Here is a 27,478-nt window from a genome sequence, read left to right as displayed (position 1 = left end):
AAACAGATCAAGCATAGTTTTCTATGTCTTGAAAAGAATTGGAAATGTCTAGACAGAAGACAGACAGAATTGGTCTCGAATGCATTAATTTCAATAAGAAGTTGAAGCCCTGAATTATGGGGAAGAGATTGAGGTCTGCGCCTCCTCTGAAAACTTTCCACAGCATTACCTTACCCTCCCCGTGACTCTGACATCCTTTATCCCGCCTGCGATATTTATATCCGATAGCAGGGGACCATAATCTGGGTCACCAACAGCCTGGACAGCCACCAACAGCCCTCAGCAAGAGCTGCTGGACATGCAAGCAGCACTGCAGAGTCCCAGCGCCACACCTCTGGGGAACCAGCTCTTACTGGGGGAGAAAAAGAGAGGAATGGGAAAGGGTTTTCATCTATCTGGGAAATCATAGGGCAAGCAGAGCCGCCCTGAGGTCATGGGGGTTTGGGACGCTCTCTCCTTCCGCCATGGGCACGCAGGGGTCACAGAGGCTCCCTCTACTTAAGGAGAACCCGTACAACCTCAATAAGTGAGTCTGCATAAGACATCCACCCCAGGGGCATCTGAGCTTCAAGTACTAATAAGGTTATTGCAGGCTGCAAGAACGTACTTCTGTCATTTAGATTGGTGATGTGACAGCAGAAAGGCAAGCAAGTCCCAGCAAAATGGCTCACTTAGGCACCATCAAAGACCTGCTCACCCAGACACTCAGCTGAAAGAATAAAATTTTCCCATCCCAGCAATCCTATGGGATTTCAGGAAAGAAAACTTTATATAAAGACCTTCTCAAACATCTGCAGAAAACCCTAAGCAACCAACCAAGAGAAAACAAGCATAAGCAAGAGAAGGAGGCCCACTTGGACAGCCAGAACATAACTGGCAGTGCAGAAGTCCCACCATGAACCAAAATCCTCTTCCCTAGTGGATGTTCTCTCAAAAACAGTCTAGTCAGACCCAAAGTTTCCAGTCCATGACAGCAGTATTACCCATTGGCAAGCTCTTCCCCAAGAAAACCCCTTACATTCCCACTCAGCCTGGGAGAAGGACCTTACCTGACATGCGTTGTACAGAAGCTGATGCTCAAATTTCTTGATCCCCAAAATGTTCTGGAACATCTCATAGAGCTGCTCCTTGCTGAGAATGAGCTCTGAGGCAGCGCTTGCCGTCATCCTGGCCTGCTGCTTGCGGGGATCCTCTTCCCCACGATAAATAGCATCAAACTTTGCCATCCAAGAGCTCAGGACCGTCTCCTTGCTGAGGCCATCAATTTCTGGGAGGCTGCGCACTCTCTTCTCAATGTGCTTCTTGAAGACCTCCCGGGAGTCATTCGCTGAGCACCCTCCGCTCTGCACCATCCTAGCAACACGGTCGCTTTTCAGGAATACCTGCAAAAAAAGGGTGACTTCAAATGGTGTCAGTTAAAAAAAAAAAATCCCCCTTAAGTACCACAAAATGTGGTTTCACTGCTGGGAAGCCCGCTAACTGGCTGCCAGTACACTTTCCAACTCCTCACTCAACAACCACATGTTGCCAGATGGACAGAGTTTCCAGCTGTACTTTGGGAAGTGTAATGAAATCAGGTGAAGCTCAGGGTGAAGCTCAATATCAGCTTTGTGTCCACTAAAATGGAACCTTTTGATGCAATTAGGACTTCATACAATGTTGTGGTCGCACCTCACCAGATACATAAATGCCCTTTGGGAAAGCAGGATTATATTTTGCTCTATCAAATGTTTTAACAAGGAAGTTATTGCACAACTACATTCACCTAGCCAAGTTCTGCCTTGTTAGAGGGAGCCTAGTCATCCTACTCAAGTGAACAGCATTGCATTGCATTTATCCTGGTAGCCAGGCCCCTGGGAAACCTCTGACCAGTGCAAGGACCAGGCTTTCATTAAGCTATTACACCAGACGAGATCTTTGCAGACTGCCCTGCTGTCACAAGATGACAGGAATGGCATTGTGTTCATTAATTTAATGTTACCTTCAGTTAAATAACACGTGTGTCCCCACTTCTCCCATACCCTGGTCTTTCCAACCTGGGCAACCAGCACTGCAAGAGCCCCGTTAAAACACCCCGGGAAAGGACAAAGGACAAATGGCCTGATCTTTGCAAACTGATGGGTAAACACCAAGGCAACCCAGCTCACTAAAAGGTGGCGCGGCCACAGGTGGACGAGGCCAAATCCCTTCCTGCTCCAGCTCTGTTGAAGTAGCACAGGATGGTTCAGCACGGCTTGAGGCTGCCTGGGAAGGCTCTGCAGAGAGAGCAGCCTGCAAGGTGCAGGACACTGACAGCAGGAGCAAGGGAGAAGGCGTTTGATGAAGATGCTCTTCCCATTGCAAGAGCAGCAGAAGGGTCAAAACATAACAGACCCCTGCAGACCAGGAGATGCCATGGGAGCAACACAGAGCTGAAGGGTGACAGAGGGACAGGGGGATATTGTGTTAGGTCTCCTCTCCCAAGCCCTGAACACAGGAGAGCAATCGATGTCCAGCAAGAACTGCTGTTTTATTAATGATGCTGAGAACGGATGAATGCAGCAGGCTGGGAAGAAGCTGTGCCAGCACCAGGGTGTATCTGTCAGCTCTCAATAATTAAAGAGCTTGAGGATGACCTAAGGACATGGCAGATTTTTTTTATACCACTCAGCAACATGGCACTCCATGTTCCCAGATGCTTGATGGCACAGGCATCTGTTGGGAGTAGCAGTGGGTTTTGCTCCAGGACTAGCCCAGAAATGCTGCTGAGGAAGAGCTGGGCTGTTTCCTTCCAACATCACCGTGCTGGGGAGCACTCCCTGCAGACGAGACAGGCAGGATCCCACCAGCAGCCTCTTCAGTCCATGCTGAAACGATACCAGCACACACTTCGTTTCCCTGCAGAGCTTAAAAATGAGTGATAACACCCTGGGTGTGTGCGGGTGCTTTTAAATAATAGGTGAGAGCTATGAAAATCCAAGCTCCTGACGCAGCCGAGGAAGTCCCCAGCACACTGACTGCTGGAAACGGTGGGAGGTCATGGTGAACAGCCCCGCTGCAGCACCCTCGGCTCCCACATCCCCTCTCTAATCATCCGCTCCAAGCGCCTTTGGCCTGACCCTGTGTGACAGCGCTAATGACTTCCCATACCTGCCAGCACCAGCGGCTGTTGTTATCCGTGGTCCTCACCCCCATTGGAGGGGTGACGGCACTGTGAGCAGAGGGACTCGACTCCCCATCTCCCCAAGGGACCTGACCCCCCATCTCCCCTCAGCCCCTATTTATCCTCCCCGAGTGCGGAGCCGCAGCCAGCAGAGGAAAGGAGGTCTGCGGCTGGCACAGAGGAGGCAGGCGCAGGGGAGTGCCAGTCAGACACAAAGCAGCAGAAAAAGACCGTGAAATAGGAAGGTAAAAAAAGATGAAAGAGGTGTTTTGTCCTGCAGAATGAGCTGCTTTCTTTAGAAAATACCAGGTGAATCGCCCGGCTGTAAGGCTGCCTAGTAGGACTGCCAGGAGTCTAGAATTTCTGGAGCAAATTCCTAGCGTGGGTGCATACATCGGCACACGCAGAAGGGAACTGGCCTCTGTGAGCTGGGTCAGGCATCTCCTGCCATGTCCAGAGACGAGCCCCCCAGGTCACGTGTGGTCCTGGCTCTTTCTGCCCACAGCAGACTGGAAATGGGTCTAACGAAGCATTTCCATAATACCCACCAAAGGGACTGCCGCCTAAAGTGCTGGTTGACAGATGAAGCTTTACTCACTAGAAGTAAAAGGACATGAGACAGGCTCTCCTGGAGTGTCTGTTGGAGCTTGCTGGGCCCATCTCGCACACATGGATCTGCAGCATTCCTGCAGGCACAGCGGTGTTTTGCAGACCAGTGGTGGAGTCTGCTCAGCTCACTCAATCTTTTAATTTGATAGTGGCCTGTGAACTAGTCTAAGACTGGCAATCACATGCTTACTCCTTGACAGCAGACTTAACATCAGAACGTGGCCATGCAAACACGTCCATGGCAAGAGCAAACACATCCCTGACCTACCATGTCACCTTTACCTCTTTCTTTCTCCAGCAAAAAAAGTAATTCCCCAGGTAATGATCCTGTTCTGCACTCATAGTAAGTGAACCCCTTAGAAACATCAGCCATGTCCTGCACAGAGATGGCCAGTTTCAGCTGAGCAAAAACCCAATATTTACTATTTTCCAAGCCATCATGCAGCTTTACAAGTCAGTACCTAAACGTCAATTTCTAGATAGCGTCCATCCAAGGGACAGTTAATTGCACAAAACTCTGAGATTTGCAGGAGCTGAGATAAGCAGGATCTGCTGTGACTGCACCATCAAGGTGCTCGACCAAGGGTGGACACCTCTCTGCAGAGAAGGGCGGAAGGAGAACACCATCAGCAGGGAATGCTGCTCAGGCACTGAGAGGGAGCAGAGGCTTTCTGCGGCAAGGCTTTGCCTTGTGCCACTGCAGATGGTGCCGAGGAAGAGACACGCAGCCGTGCTACAGCTGCACAGAAGCTGAAAGTACATGGCTGTAAATTAAAGGCGGCCAACAGTTAAGGAGAAGAAAAAGAAAGTTGTGCTAAAGGACACAGAGCGATGCATTATGCTTTTCATGGCCTGTTTTAAGTAGGACAGAGCAGGTGGAGCGTCCAACTGAACTGAAGACATAGGGTTTGCAGACATCTAGAGCTGATCAACCGCTCTTTGTAAGTTTGATCACTTGGGGTAATTATACAGCACAGGACTTCTGGAGCTGGGCAGGACACACGTTCAGCCAGACCCACCAGTGAAAGAGGGATGTATTTTGCCTGTTTTTAAGCAGGTTCCTTCTCCTGCCCAATAGTCTTATCTGAACAGATTACGCTGCTCTTGCATCCTAAAATGCAGCTCACGCCATCTTGGAAACTTTCTCTGAGAGCATCTGTTCAGTGAAGCTGTGATAAACTGATGATGCCTTGGCAATTTCTTTTCTGATAAGAGATGTAAATTACTCTCAACTTCCTTCCTGTACAGAGAATGATGGAGCAGTAACTACTAGGCCGGTTTAATACAGTTAATCCAGAGATAATTTGTGCTTTCCTTACACAGAAGCAGCTGCTGCCATTTTTTATAGAGTTAAAATTCCTTCAGTTTTAGTATCTGATTTTGGTCCCCTCTTAGATTCCACTTCCAGAGAAATATTTTATGTAGGCAATTCAAAATCTTCACCTTTTATGACCGAATAGCTCTAGGGAGAAAGAGAAATGGTTTGCAGAAAGGCTAGCAAAAAAATAAGTGACACTCCTCATACAAATCGCAAGCACTGACTTCCTTCAAAAACAGAAGCTCTTTCCTTCTGAGAAAAGATATGAAAGGCAGCATGAAGGGCTGCATACAAAGAGGTGCAAAAAGACAGACATGCATAATTATTCTTTAGCACAATTATGAATGATGCTTCCTGTTCTTTGGTATCATCTAGTTTTGTAGATGTACACCCTCCTCCCTTCCCCTTTGCTTTACAGCACTTGTCATACCGAAGAGAAAAGACAAGACTCTTGCTGAAAATCCCAAAGTCAATTAGACACAACGCAAAAGCTTCAGCAAGAACTGAATGTGCTGCCCAGTTTTCTCTTGGTATTTTTCATAGGGAGCATGTGACATTTATTTTACATTGTGCCATCTTCCCTGTTTTAGAGTACACTGTTTAAAAGCATCAGGAAGGTATTTTTCAGCTTACAGGAAGGGCGATCTTCCCCATAATCAAGCTATAGGATACACCATGGTATAGGGGTTGCCACGGTTGCCGTGTGGTTGCATGTCCAAACCCTGAACCTCACAAACCTGGTGATGTACCAGACATCAGATGGAAGAAGCCTTGCACTTGCCTTTGTTTTGTGCCGTTTGACAAAGGACAATCCATTAGTTCAGAATTCGACCCCATCTGTGAATAGGGGTGAGAACAGGGATTCATATGAATATTGTGTTGTCTCTCCTTACCTCATAGTAGCTCTGGACAGCGTTTATAAATGCTTCATCTGCCACAATCTGGGTTTCTCCATTGAGAAAGGCCTGGAAACGATCTTTGATTGTCTGGAGCTGCTGCTTACTTATCTGCAAAACATGCAAAAGGAGAAAATCAGTCAAGAAAGGTTTATGTATGAGGAAAAAAATCCACTAATTCTTCTGCAATATCTTATCGGGGTGCTTATGATGCGCACTTCTGCTCTCCTTTGCGGACAGCAGCAATAGATGAGGAATCAGCCATGCGTGGGTACACACACACATGCACTCTTCACCCTGGCAAGTTCATTTAAGCATCACGAGCACCTAAAACCACCCTGAACATCATTGCTAAACAACTCTGCCGCCACAAAACACACACACAAGACTTCTACTGCTTCAGGTATACCTAAGTCAAAAGCAAGCTGCTGTGTGCATGCTTGGAACAGACTGTTTCAGTGCAATCTCTTCCCCATTTAGCCTCTCCTCCCCTTCAGAAGATGAAGTTTCATCACTGAACGGGAAGCCTTATGAGCTGGCTGTTGAAGACAGCACTCATCAGCACTCTGGGGCCTTGGTCTTTCCTCGTTTGTTTTTTTTTTCCCTTGCTCATTTCTTTTGGCTTGTCACATATAAAACACCAGTCAGGACCAGTGGTGAAAGAATTTAATGCCATTTAATGCCAAAGAAATCATACAAGGGCAAACCTGTTCTCCTTATCCTAGCAAGGACTTTCTCTATCATCTCTTTGCTGCTCAAAACAGTTTCCGTCCAGCATATAGCTGGTATAACTTACAAGACAGTTCTAATTTTGGCACAATGACATCAATAGAAAGTTTACAAGGGTTTATTCCAGCCTCTTAAGATAACATGCCATTATTTTGCCAATTTATCTGTCAGTTTAAAAACAGATATAGCTAAAAACCCCCACCTCTTCAGCTTGTAGTGCAGACAAAGTCACAGCAGGCACGTAAGTCATGTACCAGCAATGTCAGCATAACATCTTAAGATGCAGATAACACGCATGCTGAAGGGCTGCAGGGGCCTAAATGTAGTTGTGCCTGGTTTACCATGGGGCTACTTCAGGTTTGAGGATAAGAATTAATTTAGACAAAAGAAAAGGAAGCAAACAAGATGTATATACGACAACTTCAAACTTAAAGGGAAAAGAGAGCAGTAAGAATTAGGACAACTATTTACTAATGACCAAAAGGTCTAGAGAAGAGTGCTTTTTTCTCACTTGTATGCCAGCAGAAGAAACCAGCCTATTAGAATGGAAGAGAAAAATAAAATTAATGGCTCTAAGTGTCAAAATGGCTTTGAATAAAGTATCAAAAACTACAGACATCCAAACAACTAGAGCATAATGAAGCCTGGTAAACACAGCTAGTGATAAAAAGCAGGAGAGGGACCACTTGGAAAACGCAACGATAAAAATCACTAGATCTAGATGATGTGCCATGCGGGGTGTTTAGGGACTGTGGTAACGAACATCATGAATACTGGTAATTAATTCTGCTACACCATGCTGAGGAGGGTTAGTGAGCAATGGCAATTTGATGTGATAATCTGGCATTAGTTTATCCTGGTGCTTATGGAGAGGTGTTCATCAAAGTGACATAAAGCCAGACTCAATACACTCTGCTTCAAAAAACATGGAACAGCCTTCGCCGCCCCTGTGGGTGCTGGAAAGACGGGTCATTCCCATCCCCAAAACAGCAGCCCACACTTCACAGGGTCTGACACATGCAACAAGGCTCAGCATCACAGGGCTGGAGCAAGGACCGTCCCTCTAACCTGACTCACCTCAGCCTTGGGCACCATCTGCAATGATGAGCCCTGTGGAAAAGCACTGCCAAAAGCTGCTGGCTTTAAGGCTGGCAGGATCTAATTTTTGGCTTTAAGAGTCCATCTGCCATGTCAGGCACCTAAAACCCTTTGTGGTGTTTGCCAGTAGCACCCTAGATATCACGAGCCCTTGGGCAATAGGCACAGCATCAGACGTAAAGCAGGCTCCAAACCTATCTGAGCCGATGGAAACTCCTGACGGAATGGAAAAGAAAACTGGGTCAGTGATAAGAGGAGCCAGAGACAATGCAGTGATCGAGTGGGAGACACCTGTGGGAAGGTGCTAGGTCTGTTTTTATTAAGCATTTAATTATCTGGACGAAGAGAAAAGCAAGATGTTGATTAAATATATTGACGATTTTGTATTAGCAACCATTGTGAACATCTGGCAGAAACAACAGGGCGACAGAGGCCATAAGAAACTGGGAAAAGAAAGAGGAAAACTACAGGTAACACTGAAATCAGGGTGTTGAGGCACAAGGAAAGACATACTAAGAGCACAGATACTCTGAGCCAAGAGGCTTTTCATTTGGGATTTTAACAATGTGCATGGCATTTTTATGGGTTTTTTTTTCCCAGGTTATTACTTAGGACAACCTCCAGAAGTCCTCGCTTGTTCAATTACTGTAATGTCATCTAGCAGCAATATTTTATGCCCCTTCCTCAATATTGAATGGGCTACCTTCAAAACAAATGACGGTCCTTGAAATTCCTAGAAACTCCCAATACACAGCTCACACGTAAGCTCCTGGGGGCTGTGGAAATGAATCATCGGATTTGTCTCTACTGGAGTGTCAGTTCCCTCCTCCTCACCCCCAAGCTCTATGCAAGTATTTTCCCCATCCAGGGAAAAAGAGATCCTCTCTGATCACACCAGGCTGCAGCATGGCCCAGTCCCTGGCTAATGGGACCCTCGGTCTTCCATCCCCTCCAGACCGTGAAACAGCACCGGTGTATTGATCTGTGTCTGTGCCACTGTTAAGGACATTATCAGGAAAGCAGTCAATCTGAGCTGAAATTAAACTGCTTTCATATTAAATTTAGCTTCTGCAGCACAGCAGCAGATGCCTCGTGCAGAAAGTCAGCACCAGCCGGGAAGCGGAGGGTGGTCAGACCCACAGGTCAACGAAATCTGCCCAGCATGCTCCACCTCCTATTTTATGCCTCTTCCCCTCCCCGTCAGGCGCCAAGGGCATTGCTGCCGAACCCCAGAATTGCCCCTCGGGCAGCCGGGAGGCAGCACCTCCCCGGCAGAGGCTGGACTGGGCAGGAGGGCAGCCTCAGCCCCCATGTCACACTCCAAAGCCTTGAAGCAGGGCCAAGCAATGCCACCAACCCATCCACGGGCTTAAAAGAGCACATGCCCTGAACACTTGTACCTGGGAGCTTAAGTTTTTTAAAGGCAGGGGTGTTATTTTATCTCTCGCTATTAGAGGCACCAGTGACCAGCTAGAAATCCCCATAAAGCTAGCCAAAAGCTTCTGCAGATCCAGTAAGGCCACTAAGGGGCCAATACAAACCACTTCTCACTTAGTTACCTTCCGCAGTGTGCTTACAAATAGCAGAAAACAACAGAATTACTTCCCCTTCAAAGCACATCAGTACAATAGCACAGCCTTTGCGCCAGCTACGGCAGGAGGTGAAGCCCTGTTGGGTTGCAAGCTCCGCGGGTGTGAGGCTGGTGGGGGGCAGAGCCTCCCTGCCCCTGACGCAAATACAAATCCAGGTGCCATCACACAGGAGAGAAGTAGAGAGCTGGGAGTAAGCAGGAGCACTGTGGTGGATGGAAAAGGTTTATCCTATTTACCTTCCCTCGCTTTTCCCACTCTCACTGGTTTTCCCCACAACTGCTTTCAGTGTGTGACAGCCGTTAAAGCAATAACAGTCGTTTCTGCATTCGACAGAGATTGCAGAACGCCCTGCTTGCATACAGTCTCTGGATCCAAGTGAACTCTCCCAAGTTAATATTGTGGTGTGTTTATGCAGCAGAGTGTTTCACAGCCTTTATCTATCTAAAGCATGTGAGTACTTAAGTTGCCAAATATACACATGCATATTAAAAATGTCATTAATTGAGTCAGTGGTGATGAACTCCTGGCACAGGTATCAGGCAGGGCACCCATGGAGCTTTGGGCTGGCATCCCTAGTGGATTGCACAGCTTTTTATAAGAAGCTTGGCAGAGGTCTTCTCCAAAACGGACTAAATTATGGGGAAGAGCTCACCAGTGACTAGATCTGGGCATCCAAATGCTTCCTACCTTCTTGGTCTAACCTTTTTAAGAGAAACTGCATGCCTAGCACAATCTAGTGACCTCAGAAATGGGGTGGAACAATCTCTGGCATGTGCCATGTCCCCACCATGGTCACAAGCAAATCACGGAGGCAATTTCTTGAATTTGATGGAGATCTTGATGGAGATCTCAGCAACCAGCGCACCAGCCTCCTCGGGAGCTCACTGGCAGCTTTCTTGCTACGTGTTATTTTTGCACATATTCCATCTGACTTAGAGCCGAACGCAAACCCAAACGCACGGAGCCATGGCACCTTCTCCAGAGTTGTTCCAGCCAGCGAACAGCTGGCACTATCTCTGCACATCGTCTCCAGCCTCCTTCGCCTACACCGGGGGAGCACAAGCATTGCAAAGAGGAGCTGTTTGCAGCAGAAAAGTTCCCTGAAAACAGTTACACACAGCAACGTGCCTCACTAATCCATCCTCTCTCCAAAATGCTTTGCTGTGTCTGAGCACGCAGGAATAAGCACGGCCGCACAGCTCACTGCTTAGGGTCTACATTACACAACAACATAACATTAGCCGGATTTGGGTTTTGTACCCCACACTGTATCATGGATGGGCTCAAAGCAGAATCTCAGATTTACATGCTTTGAACTTCGAAGAACCAGAACGACTTCTGCAGATTTTCACTCTTTCAAAGCAAACTTTCAAATCTGCATGTGCGAAGAAAACAAGATGACTTGCACTCACAGGACAGTTGTCTTTCCAAGCTTTGCACGATGCACATCAACAGTACTGAATGTCCAAAAGCCACAGATACATGCCTTGAAAGCTAGTAGAAAGGAGAGTTTCATAAGAATTTATAAGAATTCTTGCGTAATGTTGCAGTGAGGGGGGTCCAGCACTGAGACAGGGGCCCAGAGAGGCTGTGGCACCTCCAGCCTTGCAAATTTGCACAACCTGACTGCATGAACGTGATCTGGTTTGGGAGGGAGCCCTGCTTTGAGCAGGGAAATTGGGCCAGAGACCTCCAGAAGTCCCTTGCAACCTACATTACACTATGGCAGTACGATATCCAACAGAAGATTTGCAAGGAGAGGCCATCCTAGATTGTAGGTTGCCAAACGTTTTAGGGCTAACCGCTGATTTGTCAGTGGCAGGCTACAGAATAACCCATCCACAGCTGTACGTGTACGCAAACCTGCTAATAAAGCCCTATCCATCAACGTGATGGCTGCTGGAATAGCAGTCAGATTTCAACTCTGTAGAAGGAGGTTTTCAAGTGAAAGGCATCCCTGTGGTAGAGAGGTGTCCCCCTTTACTGCCACACTTGAACACCTCTGATCGAGGACTGGGTGTTTCAGTGCACTGATGCCTCACGGTGCCCTTGCACCCAGCGCATCCAACTTGGAATGGTCTGCCCTGCAGCCAGGACGTGAGGATGCACCGCGGTGCTGCACACCGGTCCCTGACGGCTCAGCCCATCAGTATCACCCGTGTTCTCACAGGAATTGGTTCAGCTGGGAACCGCAGGTAATTCCCAGGGGAAGCACCTCTGCCTTTTGTCCAGAAAGGCCAGCTTACAGCACGCGACCAAGAGCAGCACAGAGTTCTTCCTCCTTAGGGCACCTGCTGTTCAGGCACCACTGCAAGGAGGAATATTTAACTGCTCACTGTGCTGCTGTTCTGGGTTTGGTTTTGTAACATCTAATAAATATTTTATTACGCCTTGGCACCAGGTGATTTAGCAAAAAGCTAAACCAACCAAACGAGCATCCCTCAGCATCATTGCTTCCACAGTCAGAAAACCAGCCATGACATGAATGAGGGGGGGAGGGAGAGCGGGAGGTGCAGGGGGCCGGAGCAGCCAAGCGCTGGCCTCGGGGCAGAGGCCAGAGGCCCCAGCAATGGGCATGAGACTAGAAAAAAACCTGTCAGGTTATTTTGCACTGGGAAAATGCATCAGGTTCTCCCTGCGCCAATGCTGCTTTCCCCCTGACGGGAGAGAGGACCACACGGGGGGTGACTCACATCCCCAGCATTTGGGGTTTTAATTGCAAACTCTCCTGGGCAGACGCGGCTGCTTTGCAAATGGCTGAACATCGCTGGCTTTTCGTTCTTAACGTAAGCGATCAGTATTAACTGCCAGTCTCGGGGAACTTTTCCCAGCTGCCTAACAGTGTATTTTCTGGTTGTTTCAGAGAAGTTTAATATTTGTTACCAGAGAGACCTCCTTGTGCTTTCGTTTCCGATAGCCACAATACATCTTTCCAGGGATACCGAGCCAGCACGTCCTTTTCCCTTACAGTGGATCACTGGACACACACCCACTGATTTACCGCTCTCTATACAATTCCCTCTTCGTGGGCACTTGATTTGTTGCCTCCCCCCTCTGTCCATGATTTACAGGCCCTGGTGCATCCACGCTGCCCGCCCTCTCTCCAGCCATTCTCATCCTTTGTGGATGGCAAACAAGAAAAGCACCGGTCACATCCCTGGCCACCAACCCTGGTGCCACCTTCTCCTCTCTCAGAAGAGGTGCCCAGTTGACTTGCTGCAGAGAAAACGACTGTGCTGTCACCATGCCTGGGTTTACACACATGGGGCAGTGAAGGGCACAAACAACCCCTTCTGCCTGCAGCAGCTCATGCCCTGTCTGTTCAGTCCACCTAGGATGTTGGGGATGGGGACCCTCCAAGGAGCAACACTCCTACATAGCCACCTGCCCCATGCTCAGAAATCAGGCTGGGTTCGGGCACAAGCAACGCAAACAGCCCCTGAGTCCTTACACACCAGCCCAGCACCGATTTGCAGCTCAGAGACTGAGCAAACCTCTCACTCAAGCAGCCCGACAATACAAGAATAATATTTCCTGAACTGACAGTAAATGTCTGCTTCAGCAACATGACCGAAGAGGTGAGAAAACCCACCGGAGCTGCCTGCAGAGGAAGGAAGCCCCCTCCTCTGCCCAGCCGCAGAGCTACCACCCAGCCAGTGCCCTACCACAGCATCAGCTCCAATCCTTGCCAGGACCTCTCGCTACCTCCGTTATTACAAGCAAACTCCAGCAGCTTTGCAGCATGAGCAGTGAGTGCTAAATGATTTTGGCACTTGCTGGAACATTTCTTCTTTAAAGAGGCTCAAATACTGCTGGAGAAGTAATGGGAAGGTAAAACATCAATCCCTTTGGTTAGGCCAGTTGCAGGCACAGAGCCTCTAGATCAAGCAGAGCAGATTTCTCCTTTCCACTGCCCCAGACTATATCCAGTAGCAGGTTTATCAGAAGAGACAAAGCACAGGCTCTGAGTCGCTCTCTTTGAAACATGTGGATGCTCTTTTTTGTCCTCTCAAACCCTGAGTGCATTTCTTTTCTATGATTCACTCTACCAGCTAGGCACACTTCTTTGACATACATGAAAGACCTAAAACGTTACTATGGCTGCTCCCACTTTCTGAAACACAGTGATGCACAATGCTAAAAGAGGAAAGCAAAGCCAGGATTTGGGACTGGGCCTTTGCCATGATGACCTTCTCCCTGGTGCTCTCCAAGCTACACCTTTCTTCTGCAGCCTGCACCACAGGGCAAGCCTAGATGCAGCCACATCAAAAGATACCTTGCCACTGTCTGCGTCACTTGCTACCTCTGTTTGTACCAGGTGTGTCCGTCCAACGCTCACATGCCAACCCTGCATCTCCCCCCTGCAAAGGGTCCCCTTTTCCATTAAGATCAACCACACTTATTGGAAAAAGCAGCTCTGACAGCTTCAGGAACTTCTGCTCGTGTCTGCAAGTTTCCTTCTCCTGCTGCCTCTCTCTTTCCCTGGCTGGTCCCTCCTCTGCAGCTGGTGTGCAAGCGAATAACCCCAAGATGGAGCCACCTGACAAGAGCACAGAAAACTTGGAACTTCTCCCAACTTTGATCTTATTTTACCTAAGCAAGCCATTAGCAGAGTGAGTTTGCAATAGATCCAACAGACTAAGCTAGCCCTGCTGGGTATTTTTCTGTGTATGATCAAACAGATATGTGCCCCTATTTTTTTACTGATTAATAAAAATATGACTTTGATCTCAGAAGAATGGAGAAGCCAGCACAAAATACAAGCAAGAAATAGAAATGATGAAATACTAGGCCAGTGACTGAGCATGGGCTCAGGGGCAATTGCTGCTCCAAGAAACCTCCCTGGTGACTTCTGCCGTGACGGGAGCCTCGCCTGGTGAGCTCTGCTGGGTAAAACACTTCATCGTGATCTGGCAGCTTTCAGCAGAAAGCCCAGCATCATCCTGCCTGTGGTAAAAGTGTAGCTGCTCTGTTAATAAAACAGAAAAAACAAACCCATAAAAATACTAGCAGAAATACAGCTAGCAAATAAAACCAGGAGGCATATAGAATGGAGGCTGTCTAGGATGGCCAGAGCGATGTGCAAAGCCCCCTCAACACTGGGTGCCCCTCTGGGTGCCCCAAAGGCAGGAGACAAATCCCTTTATTTCCCTGAGGTCTCCTCCAGGCTGGACTCTGCAGCTGGTGGCTCTCCTCCTCCTCCCTCAGGCCCAAACACCTTCTTTGCTCCCTCCCAGTCACCCTCTGGTGTACCCCAAGTCCCGAGGGCTGCTAACACAACCACTTACACAGCCTCCTCTGGAAAATCCTGCTAGCAAGGGCCTTGGTCAGAGGTGCAGGTCAAGTCATGTTTGCTTTGACTGGCATAGGAGCTCTCTGCAAATGCAACAGAAATGGCTTGGCCTGCCCTTTTACTCCAACAGTACAGTGTGGTAGGTACAGTCCATTGCCGCTCTGAGACCTCCAAAAAAACTTAGCCCAGGAAAAAGGATCAAGGGAAGATCTTCCTTTCCTCTTGAGCCTTACAGGCAGTCTTGGAAAGCAATGTTTTCGCTCCTTCTCTTTTTCTTTTGGATGGAAAACAACACACGTCTCCTGAAGCTTGTCAGTATTGACGTGACACAGCTCCTGAGACATCACCTCGCATACTTTCGTGCCTCAAGACTATGGTGTGCTTCACAGTGGAAGGGCATGGCGTGGAGCTGGAGAACATCACAGGTCATCTCCCATGAGTCGCCCGTGCCGTGTCCCTTGGAAAAGTCAGGGACAGGCTGGGCTATAAAACTACTAGAATTTATATTTCTTTCAAAATCTTCCGAGGACAACTTCCAGAACTTGGATGTTTTACAGCCTTACTGACAAGGAAAGTAAAAAAGTCAGTTTGGGGTGTGGATGCTGCACACCTATTGCCTGGTGGCCACAAAAACCTAAGCCTCCTGCTCTGTCACTGAGACAGGCATGTAAAATCTCTCAGTTCAATCATCTGCAGTAGATAGCTGATGCTGTATTTATTTCATAATAAAAAAGTTTTGTGCAAAATCTCCTACAAGTACTACAAAGGTGCATTCACAAATGATGCTCAGGTGCCCAACAGAAAGAATTGTGTAAAAGTGAATGGTTTTACTCAGCTGATGAATGTGGCCAGAGCCCCTTTGACCAGGGACACCCTGCCAGCCCCTCCCGATGAGTAACTAACAGTGGAGAACCTCTTCCCACCACTCTGGTCAGTGTTATTTGGACAGTACAGTACTCTGAAGACCAGTAACCCACATGGCTGCCGATACTACCCAAGCATCTCCATTCTTGGACTACTTTAGAGGCTAGGCAAGGCTTGGTATATCCTGTGTTTGGAGATCCCAGGCACAACCTAAGAACAGCTAAATATCCATAAGCTAGCTGAGTCCAAAAAGTGGGTGAGGGATGGGGTGGGAACACAAGTTGCTCCATGCTGGTGGGTCCCCCATAGAGGAGGGCAGTGTCCCAGGACCCAGGCAAGTCCTCGCTCTCCAACAGCCCAGTTGTCTTTTTCTTTTGTGCCACACTTCCCATTTGTGAAAGGAGAATACCAGCACTTCACTTCTCTCCAGAAGTGGCTACACGCATGAAAAGACCGAGAGCCTCTCACAGACTAGGATGGTGGGCTATCCAAGAAGAAAAGCAAGCTACTTTTAGAGACACACTTTTAAATCACTATTTGAACTATTTTAATCTCTATGTTCCCACTCCAGGCAGACCTCACATACCACAGAAGCTAATCATCCTTCCTGGTTAATGTATACAGCAGCTCATGCTGAGTTGAAAACATTAAACAACCAGAGCTAAAGATCTCCTACCGACACTTCAGATCCCCAAACAAAAAACCCAGTCTTGTCTCTTTAAAAAAAAAAAAAAGAAAAAAAAGTACATCCACCATCACTGGAATTATTTTTGTACCATTTTCATCATTAAACTCTGACTCTCTTCCTCACAAGCTATTTTAAAAACAGTTCTAACCGAGCAGAAGCAACGGACAAGTGAATGGAGACTCAAGGACTCCTGGTGTGTCCCAGCCTCTGTGAAAGTGCCGTTTTCAGCCTGGCAAAGTTAGCAGGGGAGGGAATATCTTTAATAGGACTGAACAAGACAGCAAGAAATGGAGAGAAGCTTCCAGGCAGACAAGGCTGAGATGGTGAGCCCTGCCGTGGGCATGCCACACGCACCCGCCGGCCCTTGCCGACAGCTGGGGAAACTACCAACCCCCCAAAACAGAGGGCTGCTGTCTAAACCAACTTGAAACTGGGCCGGTGGGGTGGAAGGGGAAGCACACACAGGTCTGAGCAATATTTCTTTTCCAAAGAAAGCACATTTTCACAGCAGCCCATCAAGAGATCTGACCTATTACATGCTGGGGCTCTGGCTAAGTACAACTTGTCGTGTTCAAAATTTTCCCTTGTTCTGTGTATGTGCTATGATTTCCAGGAAATAAACAAAAAGAAAGAAAACACCCCAGATTTTAAAGAAAATCAGTTTAAGAGCCAAACACATCTCTGATCCAGTAAAGATAAGCTGTCTCCTTCAGACAGCACTTGAAAAAGGTTCAATCAATCAGTCAAGCCAGAACAGAACTTGTTTCTAGATGGAAAAACAAGAGAGAAAAGGTGTGAAACTGTAGTGCACCTCCTCCTCCTCCTCACATTTCCTGCTAAAGTGAGTAATCTCCGATTTTACAAGGGCATGTTGTTTGGAGCTGGAAGAAAAAGTTTGGTAAAAGGTAGTTTGTTCTGAGGCAGCAAACTACTGCAAGAAAACAGAGCTTTTCAACTTTCCATCCCCACCGCCGGGCAGAGACGTGGGAATATACCTTTGCACAGTGGCTGATATGTACCCAAAATAGCTGAGAATGAATGTCTGCTCATTCAAAAACATTAGGGAACACTATTTGCAGTAACATTGTTCCACTGGGGTGATTTATTATTATTTAAGGAAAGGCACTGTTAAAATTATCCAATTTTTTTCCACAGCCATAGTCCTTGGACCCAGTTTATGTCAGGAGGCTGAAAATGAAAGGGGTAAATCTTGCAAATTACCTGAGGCATCACAGGGACAGGGTGAGAGCCCCATGGGGACATACCCCCCCGAGGCTAGTTTAGCTCAAGCAAGTGCTCAAATTTCCAGGCTCGGAGCACATTCACTTGGCAGGGGAGGCTGGAGGAAGCAGTGGCCTTTTCTCAGCTTTGGGCTGTAAATGTAAATGAAATGTAGCTAGAGAAATTGCATTCACTACGATGCGCATGCAGCTGCATGCAGCGTGTGCAGGTCCCGCGCTGGCATCTGCAAAGAAGACAGTTAGCTGCTTGCATGAAATAGGCGTGGAGTTTGATAACGGTTTTTAAGAGAAGAGAAAGGCCATTTGCTGGCTGACGGGCTTTGGAGTCTGCAGCAATCAGTCTGTGCCTTGCAACACAGGGAGATCTGCTGGGGAACCGGTGGAAGGACAGGAGCCTCCAGGGTGAGGTGTCCAGGCCACGCACAGCTTGGCACCAGGACCTGCCCCACAGCAAAACCCAGCGGTAGAGTGGAAGAAGCAATGCCATAACCAACATGTGCTTGGAACCATCCCTGGGGGCATCTGGCAAGGGCAAGAGGGACATCCTAGCTCCCCGAGTGACGATCCCTCTGCCCTTGGTGCCTCTAGCTGGCGTGCTGGTTGTATTTTGCCTTTCATCTCCTGCCAAGTTTAATTAGAGCTAAATAACACCCCCCAAAGCTGCTTGCTGTGACCCAGAACCAGCCATCCAGCCCCGTGCGGCAGGTCCCAACTGCAAAAATATCTCATGCTGGCTCCCTGGCACAGAGCAAAGGCAGCCAAATCTGGTCCCGTCCAACTTGCCTCCCCAGCACCCATCTGCAACCCAGCCTGGAGACAGAGACAGAGACAGTGCTGGTAAGCTGGAAGTAAAAAACCCATAAATAAAGCCTTTTTTTTGTGCCTTTGATGGCCTGTAGTGCCTTTTTTGGCCAAACGTGAGAGATACTAATTCGAAACATCCAGCTTTTCTAACAAACCCAGAAAAAGCAAGTTTGGTACCACTATTATATATTAACTACCTGAAGTCTGGCAATTTTCAACACAACAGTTGTATATGGCCCTACATAAAGATCCTTTCCAAAAACACATGACTACACATTAAAAACTCTCTCATTTAAAGCTAGGAAAGCTGTTTTAAGGATTCCTGTACAGTGTAGTATATTGAAGGCTGTCTCAAAAAGAAGAGAGAGTCACTTTTCTTCTTTGGGCTTGAGGCAGGCTATTTTTAAGGGCTTTGAGTGAGGAGCTCTGGGCATTTCTGCTGGGAGGGTTACTGCCCCCCGCTATCCCCTTCCCATCAGATGAGCTGTCTCTGCTCCTCGCTTGCTGCAGGTTGTGTGCAAGTGGATGAGAAGAATTACAAGCTGATGCTACAAAAGCAGTGACCTGCAGCAGAAGGGGGTGTAACAGATGGAGCAAATACCCTCTTCAGCACACCCCCAGAATATGTTGTCCGAGCCCAAAATCCAGATTTCCTTTGTCTCTTATGCCACCTTATTGCTAGCTGAAAAAGCCCACGAGGAGGGAGGAGAGCAGGCTGTGTACAGAGGTAGCAGAGCACAGTCCTAAAGGGCAGGCGGGAAGAACTGCCTGTTACTACATCTGGTAATGAGTTTGTCTGCACATTGAGAGTACAAGTTGAAACCCCCACAAAAAGCAACACAGCTACTGCAGATCTGAAGCATATAATTTCAGAGGAGTGTTTGTAGGAGCAGAAAACACGTGGGCATACAGAAAGAGGAAAAAACAAAATCAAATTATTCTTCGTAAAAGGCAGCTATGCTAGAATTTGCCTACAGCGTTCTCCATCCTGTAGCTTCACTTCTGCTCCCAGGAGCCCTGGAAGAGGTCACTGAAACCGTAAGAGTCAAAACCACAGAAAGTGGGAAAATAAACTCCCAAAATGAGCACAATGCATTGAATCACTACTCTTGTTTTCCTCCTCCCAGCAAGCGCAAGGAACAGGCTACGTCCTGGAAGCAGGTCTGTGCAGGTGGCAGATCCCAGAGCTCGGTGGCAGCCGGACCACAGGACCCCATGTGCCCTCATCCCACAAAACAGATCCCACACTGTGCTGTACATGCACACACACCATCCCAGTGACTCCAGCTCACCTCAGCCTACAGCGTGGATTGCTTTTTTTTTTTTTTTTTTAACTCAAGCATTCCTATTAGAAGCCTCAGCCTACGCCAAAGAATTAGAGTTAACCGTTACCTGCAAAAATAGGAAGGAAAAAATACTAATCTTAAATATTACTTAAATAAAAGCTGCAGAACTGAGGATCTGGGAATCCAGTCTTTTACCTGAAAACGCCCCAAAATATTTGAATGAGAGGAGCTCGGAGTTTCGCTCCCGGTGCTAACTGATGGGCATGCACCGGCACAGCCAGCGATCGCCTCTCCCCAGGCACGCGGCACAGCGACATATTGCAGAAGTGGCCCACACAGCCTGCTCGGGAGGAGGCGTCCCTGATTGACGGTTGTCTCGAAGACAAATGCCTTCGCACCCCTCTGGGATAACGGCGGCAAGCTTCCCTGGCAGCTGGGCGAGGGAGGAGGCGCGCTGTGAGATGGGGAGGGAGCGGCGAGCCCTCGGGGTGCACAGGTGAAGGCAGGCGCTGCCAAAAAACACCGCACTGGCTTCATTGGCTCGTGCAGCTCCTCTGACATGGCCTCAAAACCCCATAAAGAAGAGGGGACCAAGCTGAACTGCCACCAAGCAGGTTTTGTCCAGAAAGCTGGGCAAGGCTGGGGTGTGCATGGAAGGAAAGCACCAGCGAAGCAGCACGAACAAGCCCGTACCCCTGGGTGCAGCAGCAGTTTCACACTGGCAGGGCTTTTTTCAGTGATGCCAGCATTGTTTTGCCATTCAGCCACTCCTTATCTGCAGTTTCCAAACTTTAGAGACTTCAGTTACTTGAGTGGGCAAGTATCCTGCCCACACTGACAAGAGAAGGACAAACTGGTGTGAAACTTTGTTCCACCTCCAACTCATTCCCAGCCAGGCTTCAGCGCTTGGCTTGACCCACGCAGCAGAGAAAGCTGCCAGGTTCCAGCCAAAACCCTGGCTGCGGGCTTGGAAAGCCGGAGACTATGCATACTGTGGCAAACAAAAATCAGCAACAAATTTCCTCCCACAGGAAATCTTGGAAAGAAAAGCCAGGGAAGCTGGAAATAGAAGTCACCTGAGAAGCTCAGCATCACTGCCCATCGGGAAGCAAAGGGGCAGCTCTAGTCCTGGAGAAGATACCTTTCCCCTCACTGACTCAAAAGTCAAAGTCTTCGTCAGGAGCATGTACCCCCTGGCAAAGCTCCCTAAGCCCAAACGCAGAACTACTGGGCACAGGTCACTCTTTCTGGTTGATGTGTGTCTTCTTTGCAATTTCACTTCTCTCTCCCATGCTATCTCCTGGGGTACACCTAAGCTCCTGTTAAAGTTAGGGGGCAAAAAGAATTTTTTATTTCCTTTAATCTTCTACACTGTGACCACTTCTTTTCAAACCATATACTATTTTGTCGAGCTTCATGATTAATTCCTTAGACAACTTTCACAGAAATGTGATCTAAGCAAGCAAAACAAATCCCAATTCATCCAGATACAAGGGAGAAGCAAAGAAACTGAAGATAGCATCAGACAAAAAAAAAAAAACAACACAGAAAGATAGATGCCTCTGCCACATTGCAGGCTAACAGCAAACAGACATATGCAGCAAGTGCATGATAGAATGAAGACGCTTATCTTGAGCAACCCGGAGTCTGGCCAACATGAATCAGTAAGAGCAAGGCACCCACCAGCCTGTTTGGAAGACCAAGGAGACTTCTGAATTGGTCTGGTAGCTGAGCTCTCTGCTAAGCCTGTGCACAAATCCTCTTGCCTACGGGCTGACATTTGGGTGGGCGACACAGGCTGCTTTCCCTGCTCGGGGGCTGCTGCTGTGCTGCTGAAGAGAGACTGACGTTCCCTGTAGTTACGGAGGGCCACAGAGAAACCCTCTGAAGCACTGCGACAGAGGCTGGAGTTCAAAAGAAGTAAGACTTTTCTTCCCTTATTCTTGGTGCCTGCAGAACCAGTGTTAACCTCCACCACGCTCTTCAGCTTTACGGGCTCTTCCCAAGAACGAAAATAACAGCACATTAAGCTGGCACAGTACGTACGAAGTGATAGCAAGACCCCTCGCAGTAAAATCTCTGTGTGACGCAGAAGGAATTACCTCCACAATCCCATTCCTGTGAATCCTGCAGCATCACGCTGTCAGATAGTGGAGCACCGTGCAGGGGGTGTTGTGCTGCTGATGCCAGAGAGTGATTTCCATTAGTGTTAATAGGAACTACTGACAGAAGCCACAGCCAAGAAGCCAAAAAGCCTACAATCTCGATGATTGCCTTTGATAAGTACAGAACTGCATTAAGTCAGTCCCAGCAGCTGTACCACGCAAATGATCGTGGCTGCAAGCATGAGAAAACAGCCAGGACTCAAGTTCAACAGGCTCCAAAGAAGGGCTGGATCCCAGCTGGGATGGGGAGTCGGAGCCAGAGCAGTGCAAACGGCCAGCAAGGTGTCAGCAATGGCACAAGCCTACCCCCAGTCCAGCGTCCACGTGGCAGTCGGTTACAGTCCTTGGGAGAAAGCCTGAAGGAACCAGGTGGCCACCACAGCATTTCTTGCGGCTACTCCAGGAATGGCTATTGCCAACAACTGCCAAGGTCCTTGGGACGGAGCACGGAGGCTGCGTTTCTATCCCCAGTGGAAACATAAGATGATTCACAAGAAAAGTATAGGTATGGAAAAACAAGCGCTTAGAATCAGAATATGGTATAACAGGAAACATAAGATGGTCCATGAGAAAACTACAGGTATGGAAGAACAGGGACGTAAAATCAGAAGATGTTGTTGTGGGGTTTTTTTGGCTATACCTAGCTTCACTTGCACAGCTCTGTAACAAGCAACCAGAAAGAAGTATTATTGCTTCCTAGCTAAACACACATAAACATCTTCTTGGGAGTAGCCTGTGAAGTCCTTGTTGTGCAACCTACTCACTCAGGTTTCTGCTTCCTACAGCCACCCCTGTGGTTTTCAGACTCCTCGAAGCTCAGGATCTCCGAAACAGAGATTTTGATTGAAAAAGTTAATAACCCTTGCTACAACACAGCACCACATCAAGAGCCTGGGGTTCAGCTATGTCTACCTCTGTTTCAAAGTGATACTTCAGTGTTATTTTTGCCTTGTAAATTCATTATACCAACGGAAAGACGGTTGCTCTTATTTTCATTGGTTTTTAGCAGACAGCAATTATACAATCATTGCACCTTTACAGAAACAAATCCCACTTTAAATGTACTACTTTACATCCCCCATTATGGTCCAGCAGTTCAAGCAGAGTGAAAAGTCCATCACTGCAACCATCACTTCAAGTCATTGAGCCTTTTGGATATGCAAAAGCCTAGAGAAAATTCATCCCCAAGATATAAATACAGACTTTTATTCTTTAGAGAAAAAGCCAGATACAAACCACAGTCCTTTGAGAGTGGATAAACTAGATGTCAAGGTTATTTTCTTTAAAATAGTTTAATAAGCAGGTGCTGAGCCTGTGGTGGCCGTTTATCCAGTGTGCCACACAAGGCAAGTCGCTGGCACATCCTCGGCCCTTGCAATTTGCAGCAAAACCATTAGGTCTCACAGCAGATCCCCTGCCAGTTTGAAGTGTCTCCCCACCACCTCCACCACTCGTTTCTCAACAGCTCTCCACAGACAGCAACAGATCATTTCATCCTGTTACTTACGCCACAGAAATTCAGACTCGAGGAAAAATAGGCATAACAACATCACATCATTTAAGCAACCAACTTAGCTGACTACATCAAATTCTGCCTGAACTGCTGGCAAGAGCAACAGACCTTTAATTAAACTAACTAGCCTTGAGCCAGAGAAATACTTTTTTCCTGCTGATTCATTTGATAGGCGGTGAGGGTGCTGAGATCACCTTCACAATCCAAAGCACTACTGAGGGCTCCCCTACGGCTCACTCAGGTCCCTTTGGTTGCAAATGCCTCTGCAGCAGCCTGTGCTTCCCAGGGACCTGCCTTGTCCCGTTCGCACCCAGGTCAGTTCCAGGGTTTATTTTTCCTGCCGATAACTGGACTCTCATGGTCTCCCTGTACCGCTCGGTGCAGAATGGAAGAAAAACCCCACCAGCCTGTGCCCCAAGGTACTCATAACTCGGAATAATTTCACATGATAATCCATGAGAGCCAGGAGCAGTCCCCTTCCCAGGGCTGTGTAAAGGACACAAGTCTGCATCCCTTGGGCATGGACTGATGCTGAACTCTGGGAGGGGAGGCAAGCTCCCGCCGATGGGGTCTGGACAAGCTGGGTGCAGGGGAGGGAGAGGGCACCCCCCTCCCGCTGTACCTGCGCTTGCTCACATCAGGTTTGCCAACCATCTTAGCAAAGCCAGACTCTTCAGGGGAGCAAACCGCTGCAGGGAAGAGACACAGCTTTGTACCACCCAGCATGATGCTCCGTCATGTGGCACTGTCCAAGCCCACACAATGCATTATCTTTTACTACACACTGAAGTGAGCTGCATTTTTTTAATGCTTTTTTATTTTCTTCTGGAAAGGAGCTAATTAGAGTCGAAAAGGATCTCTATGACTCTCACATATATGACTCCTGTACTTCAGAGATTTTTAATTTGTGTTATGCAACTACCATGCACACACTGTACTTGGAATTATATAGCACATAACCTAATCAAACAACATGAACAACGCCAGGTAGTTAAATCATGCTGTGATAAGCAAGGTGTCCTGGTTTCAGCTAGGATAGAGTTAATTTTCTTCTTAGTAGCTGGTACAGTGCTGTGTTTTGGATTTAGTGTGAGAATAATGTTGATAACACACTGATGTTTTAGTTGTTGCTAAGTAGCGCGTATCCTAAATTAAGGACTTTTTTTCAGTTTCCCATGCTCTGCCAGCAAGCAGGTATGCAAGAAGCTGGGATGAGCATGGCCAGGGCAGCTGACCTGAAGTAGCCAAAGGGGTATTCCATACCATGGAACGTCATGCTCAGTATATAAATGGGGGGGAGTTGGCGGGGAGGGGCGGATCGCTGCTCGGGCATCAGTCAGCGGGTGGTGAGCAACTGCATTGTTGTCTTTTCTCGGGTTTTATTTCTCTCTTTTTTTTGTTACATTCCTTTTCATTACAACTATTATTATTATATTTTTATTATTATTATTAGTTAGTATTATATTTTATTTTACTTTAGTTATTAAACTGTTCTTATCTTAACTCACGAGTTTTACTTTTTTTCCCCCCTATCCTCCTCCCCATCCCACTAGGAGCGGGGAGCGGCTGCGTGGTGCTTAGTTGCTGGCTGGGGTTAAACCGCGACACAAGGAAAATGATTTTGTGTAGGTGTGGCAAAGTCTCCCTTGCACCTCCGTCAAAGTGGCATCTACTACCAATTATCAAGTTGGCAAAACGTACCTGTTATTGAGGGCAACGGTCTGACTTAACACGTAAAGCGCATGGCTGGGGGTGCATTAAGTCATTTGCACAGTGCTATTCAGCTGTCAGTGGAGAGGAACACAGGCAGAGAACAAGCAAAGGGAGGTATACTGTATTGCAAAAAACGCCAAAGCATCACATAGAGATGGGCAGACAAGGGAAGAGGCAGAGGGAGCACCCTCCTTCCCCTGGAGCAGGGAAGGGGCACCTGACTACCTGGGGAGCCCCCAAGAAGGGGAGCAGGAGCAAGGCAAGAAATGTGAGCCTGGGGACGGGCTGCGGGAACCGCAGAGCTCCCTCAGGGAGGGAGAGGCTTTGAGGACAAGAGTCCTCAAAGTACGGAAAAATCTGCTGCAAGGAAGAAAATAATTCATTCGCTGTGTCCACGACAAGAAATTAAAAGTATGTGTTACAGCAAGGAAGCCAGGCTGGATACTGGGGAAAAAGCGCTGTCCCAGTAAGGATGCAGATGCACAGGAGGAGGTGGCCCAGGAGCCCATGTCCCTGCATCCCCGGCGGGACCGGCCAGACAAACACCACCAGGAATGACCTGGGGACACTCAATCCTGCTTCGAGGGAGGAAGATGATCAGATAGCCTGAGGTTCTTCCAGCCTTGTTTTTACAGGATTTCTACTCTTGACTCCAGCTACCCCGCCGTACCTCGCACAAGGCACCCCACAGCCCGACGCTGCTCCGCAGTGGCCCCCGTGAGAGGCGCAGGCTATATTTATTCTGGTACATTGCAGTGGGAAGCTTTAATCTGTGTAATCGCCTCAGAGAAGATTTCATTCAGTGAGGGGAAAGCAATTACCATTTCATTTGCAACCAGTTGCCTTCCTAGGGTCTTCATCTATCAGAGCTGGAGGGTTCTGTCAGCCCCTGCACCTGCCTGGACTTTTTTTTGTGAGATAGGTTCATGCCTCTGACAAAAGCATTTGCAGATACTCAAGGTTTTCAGCCCCTATTTGAAGCCGTTTTTCTCCTCCCAGCTGCTATTGCTTTTATCTGACAGCATACACCCTGCGTGAAGAAAACAACTGGATATAATCCTAGATTAAAGGGATTGTAATGCAGAATTAAATACAAGCCATACCCTTGATAGGGCCCGCTGTCGTCATTCACCGAGCACAGACCTCGGCCGTTTGGGAGGTGGGCAGATGGTGGTGGCGTTTCTGATACTCTCTGCAGCTCCTGATTTTCCTAGACAGGCATTTATGTCTCCCCACATAGGTGGGGGCGCGGGGGAAAGAAAAAAAACCCAAACCAAGCCCTAGTGTTTCCATATGATGCTGCATTAAAATCCCATTGAGATTTCACTCCAAAAACTAGCAATTAAAATCCAAATTCTCAGCAGGACCCTGCATGTGCCAGCTCTGTTGGAGCTGCTGCACCTCGGTGCTAGGAGGATCCGTAGTCCCACAACGACCATGCCAGGAACTGCAGGAAGGTGACTGGGGCTTAAAACAGACGAGCAAAAAGTCCCAAGGAAAGGATATTCATTGTCTACTGCAGCAAGGACCACAATAGCCGAGCAATGCAAAAGCCCACCAGGAAATCTTTATGACTTGTTCTTACCTCAGGAAAGCCACAATATACTTACATGAAGAGCTGCATATTAAAAAAAAAAAAAAAAAAAAAAAAAGGCACTTTAATCTTCTGCTCTTTCCAGCCTGGCAGCCAAAGCCGCTTGACTCGATAAAGACTTGAGAGCTGTGAAAACTACATATTAAAGGAGAAAATTTCCAACTGTCTTTCTCTTGTAAATTGTGGCAGCCAAAAAATCCAACCCTAAAATAAAGACGTGCCTGAAGGTAGCAATTTTACAATCAGCAACATAATGATTTATATCACTGCTGTCATCTTTGTTGGGGAAAAGGAAGCCAGGTATTGTGATCATTAGCTTTTTGATACAGATGATCTTTTAAAATGAGGAAAAACATATGCATTTTAATAAGGAACTGAAGGAAATAGCCCCAAAACACTAGTAGAAGAATGTGCAGCTCATGCCAAGATTTGCAAACACAAGAGATGAATGAATATTAAGCTGACGGTATCATTGGTGGTGTCCTGAGCTGCTGCACGTCCCCAAGTCCATGCGTGGGAGTCTCACTCACCTTTGAAGCACACGACCCCGCACCCTCCTAAAACACACGTCCTCTTGCCACAGACCCCGAGCGGGCACAGCCTGGAAGCTGGCCCCACTCCCGCTGAACCCGGTGGATGTTTTGCCACAGGTTTCCAGGTGCCGGTCCCAAACAGCGAGGTGCCATTGCTCGCGCCCAGGACAGGGCTGCGCATAGCGCTGGGGCTCCCCAGCATCCCACTGACGGCGGGCACAAAGCAGCAGCATCGGGTCCCTCTAAGTGACAGTGGCTCCAGGCTTTCGTCTTAAAACAAACTGAGAGCCCAGATATTCCTGCCTCTTTTCCCCAGAAAAGTCCCAGAAGCAAAGCCCGGCCTTGCTGGTGCCTCATCTCTAAGCTCCTGCTTATGCCTTGGTAGACACACATGAAGTTG

At 47.9% G+C, this 27,478-nt stretch overlaps 1 protein-coding gene across 17 annotated transcripts in view; it reads right to left on the bottom strand.

Annotated features, from left to right (window-relative positions):
- The window catches only part of CADPS (calcium dependent secretion activator), a 225,469-nt gene that overhangs the window by 174,785 nt on the left and 23,206 nt on the right, over positions 1-27,478 (bottom strand). For all 17 annotated transcript variants that reach the window (XM_050904397.1, XM_050904395.1, XM_050904394.1 and 14 more), the window contains exons 2-3: positions 5,963-6,076; positions 1,050-1,382 (exon numbers count right to left, since the gene is read on the bottom strand). In XM_050904397.1, coding sequence (XP_050760354.1) covers positions 1,050-1,382; positions 5,963-6,076 — 447 coding nt within the window. The remainder of the gene's footprint in view (positions 1-1,049; positions 1,383-5,962; positions 6,077-27,478) is intronic.

The sequence above is a fragment of the Gymnogyps californianus genome, chromosome 13 (genome assembly GCF_018139145.2).
Source record: "Gymnogyps californianus isolate 813 chromosome 13, ASM1813914v2, whole genome shotgun sequence".
NCBI classification, from domain to species: domain Eukaryota; kingdom Metazoa; phylum Chordata; class Aves; order Accipitriformes; family Cathartidae; genus Gymnogyps; species Gymnogyps californianus.
The sequence above is the reverse complement of the archived record's forward strand: the minus strand, read 5'-3'. Positions and strand labels throughout refer to the sequence as shown.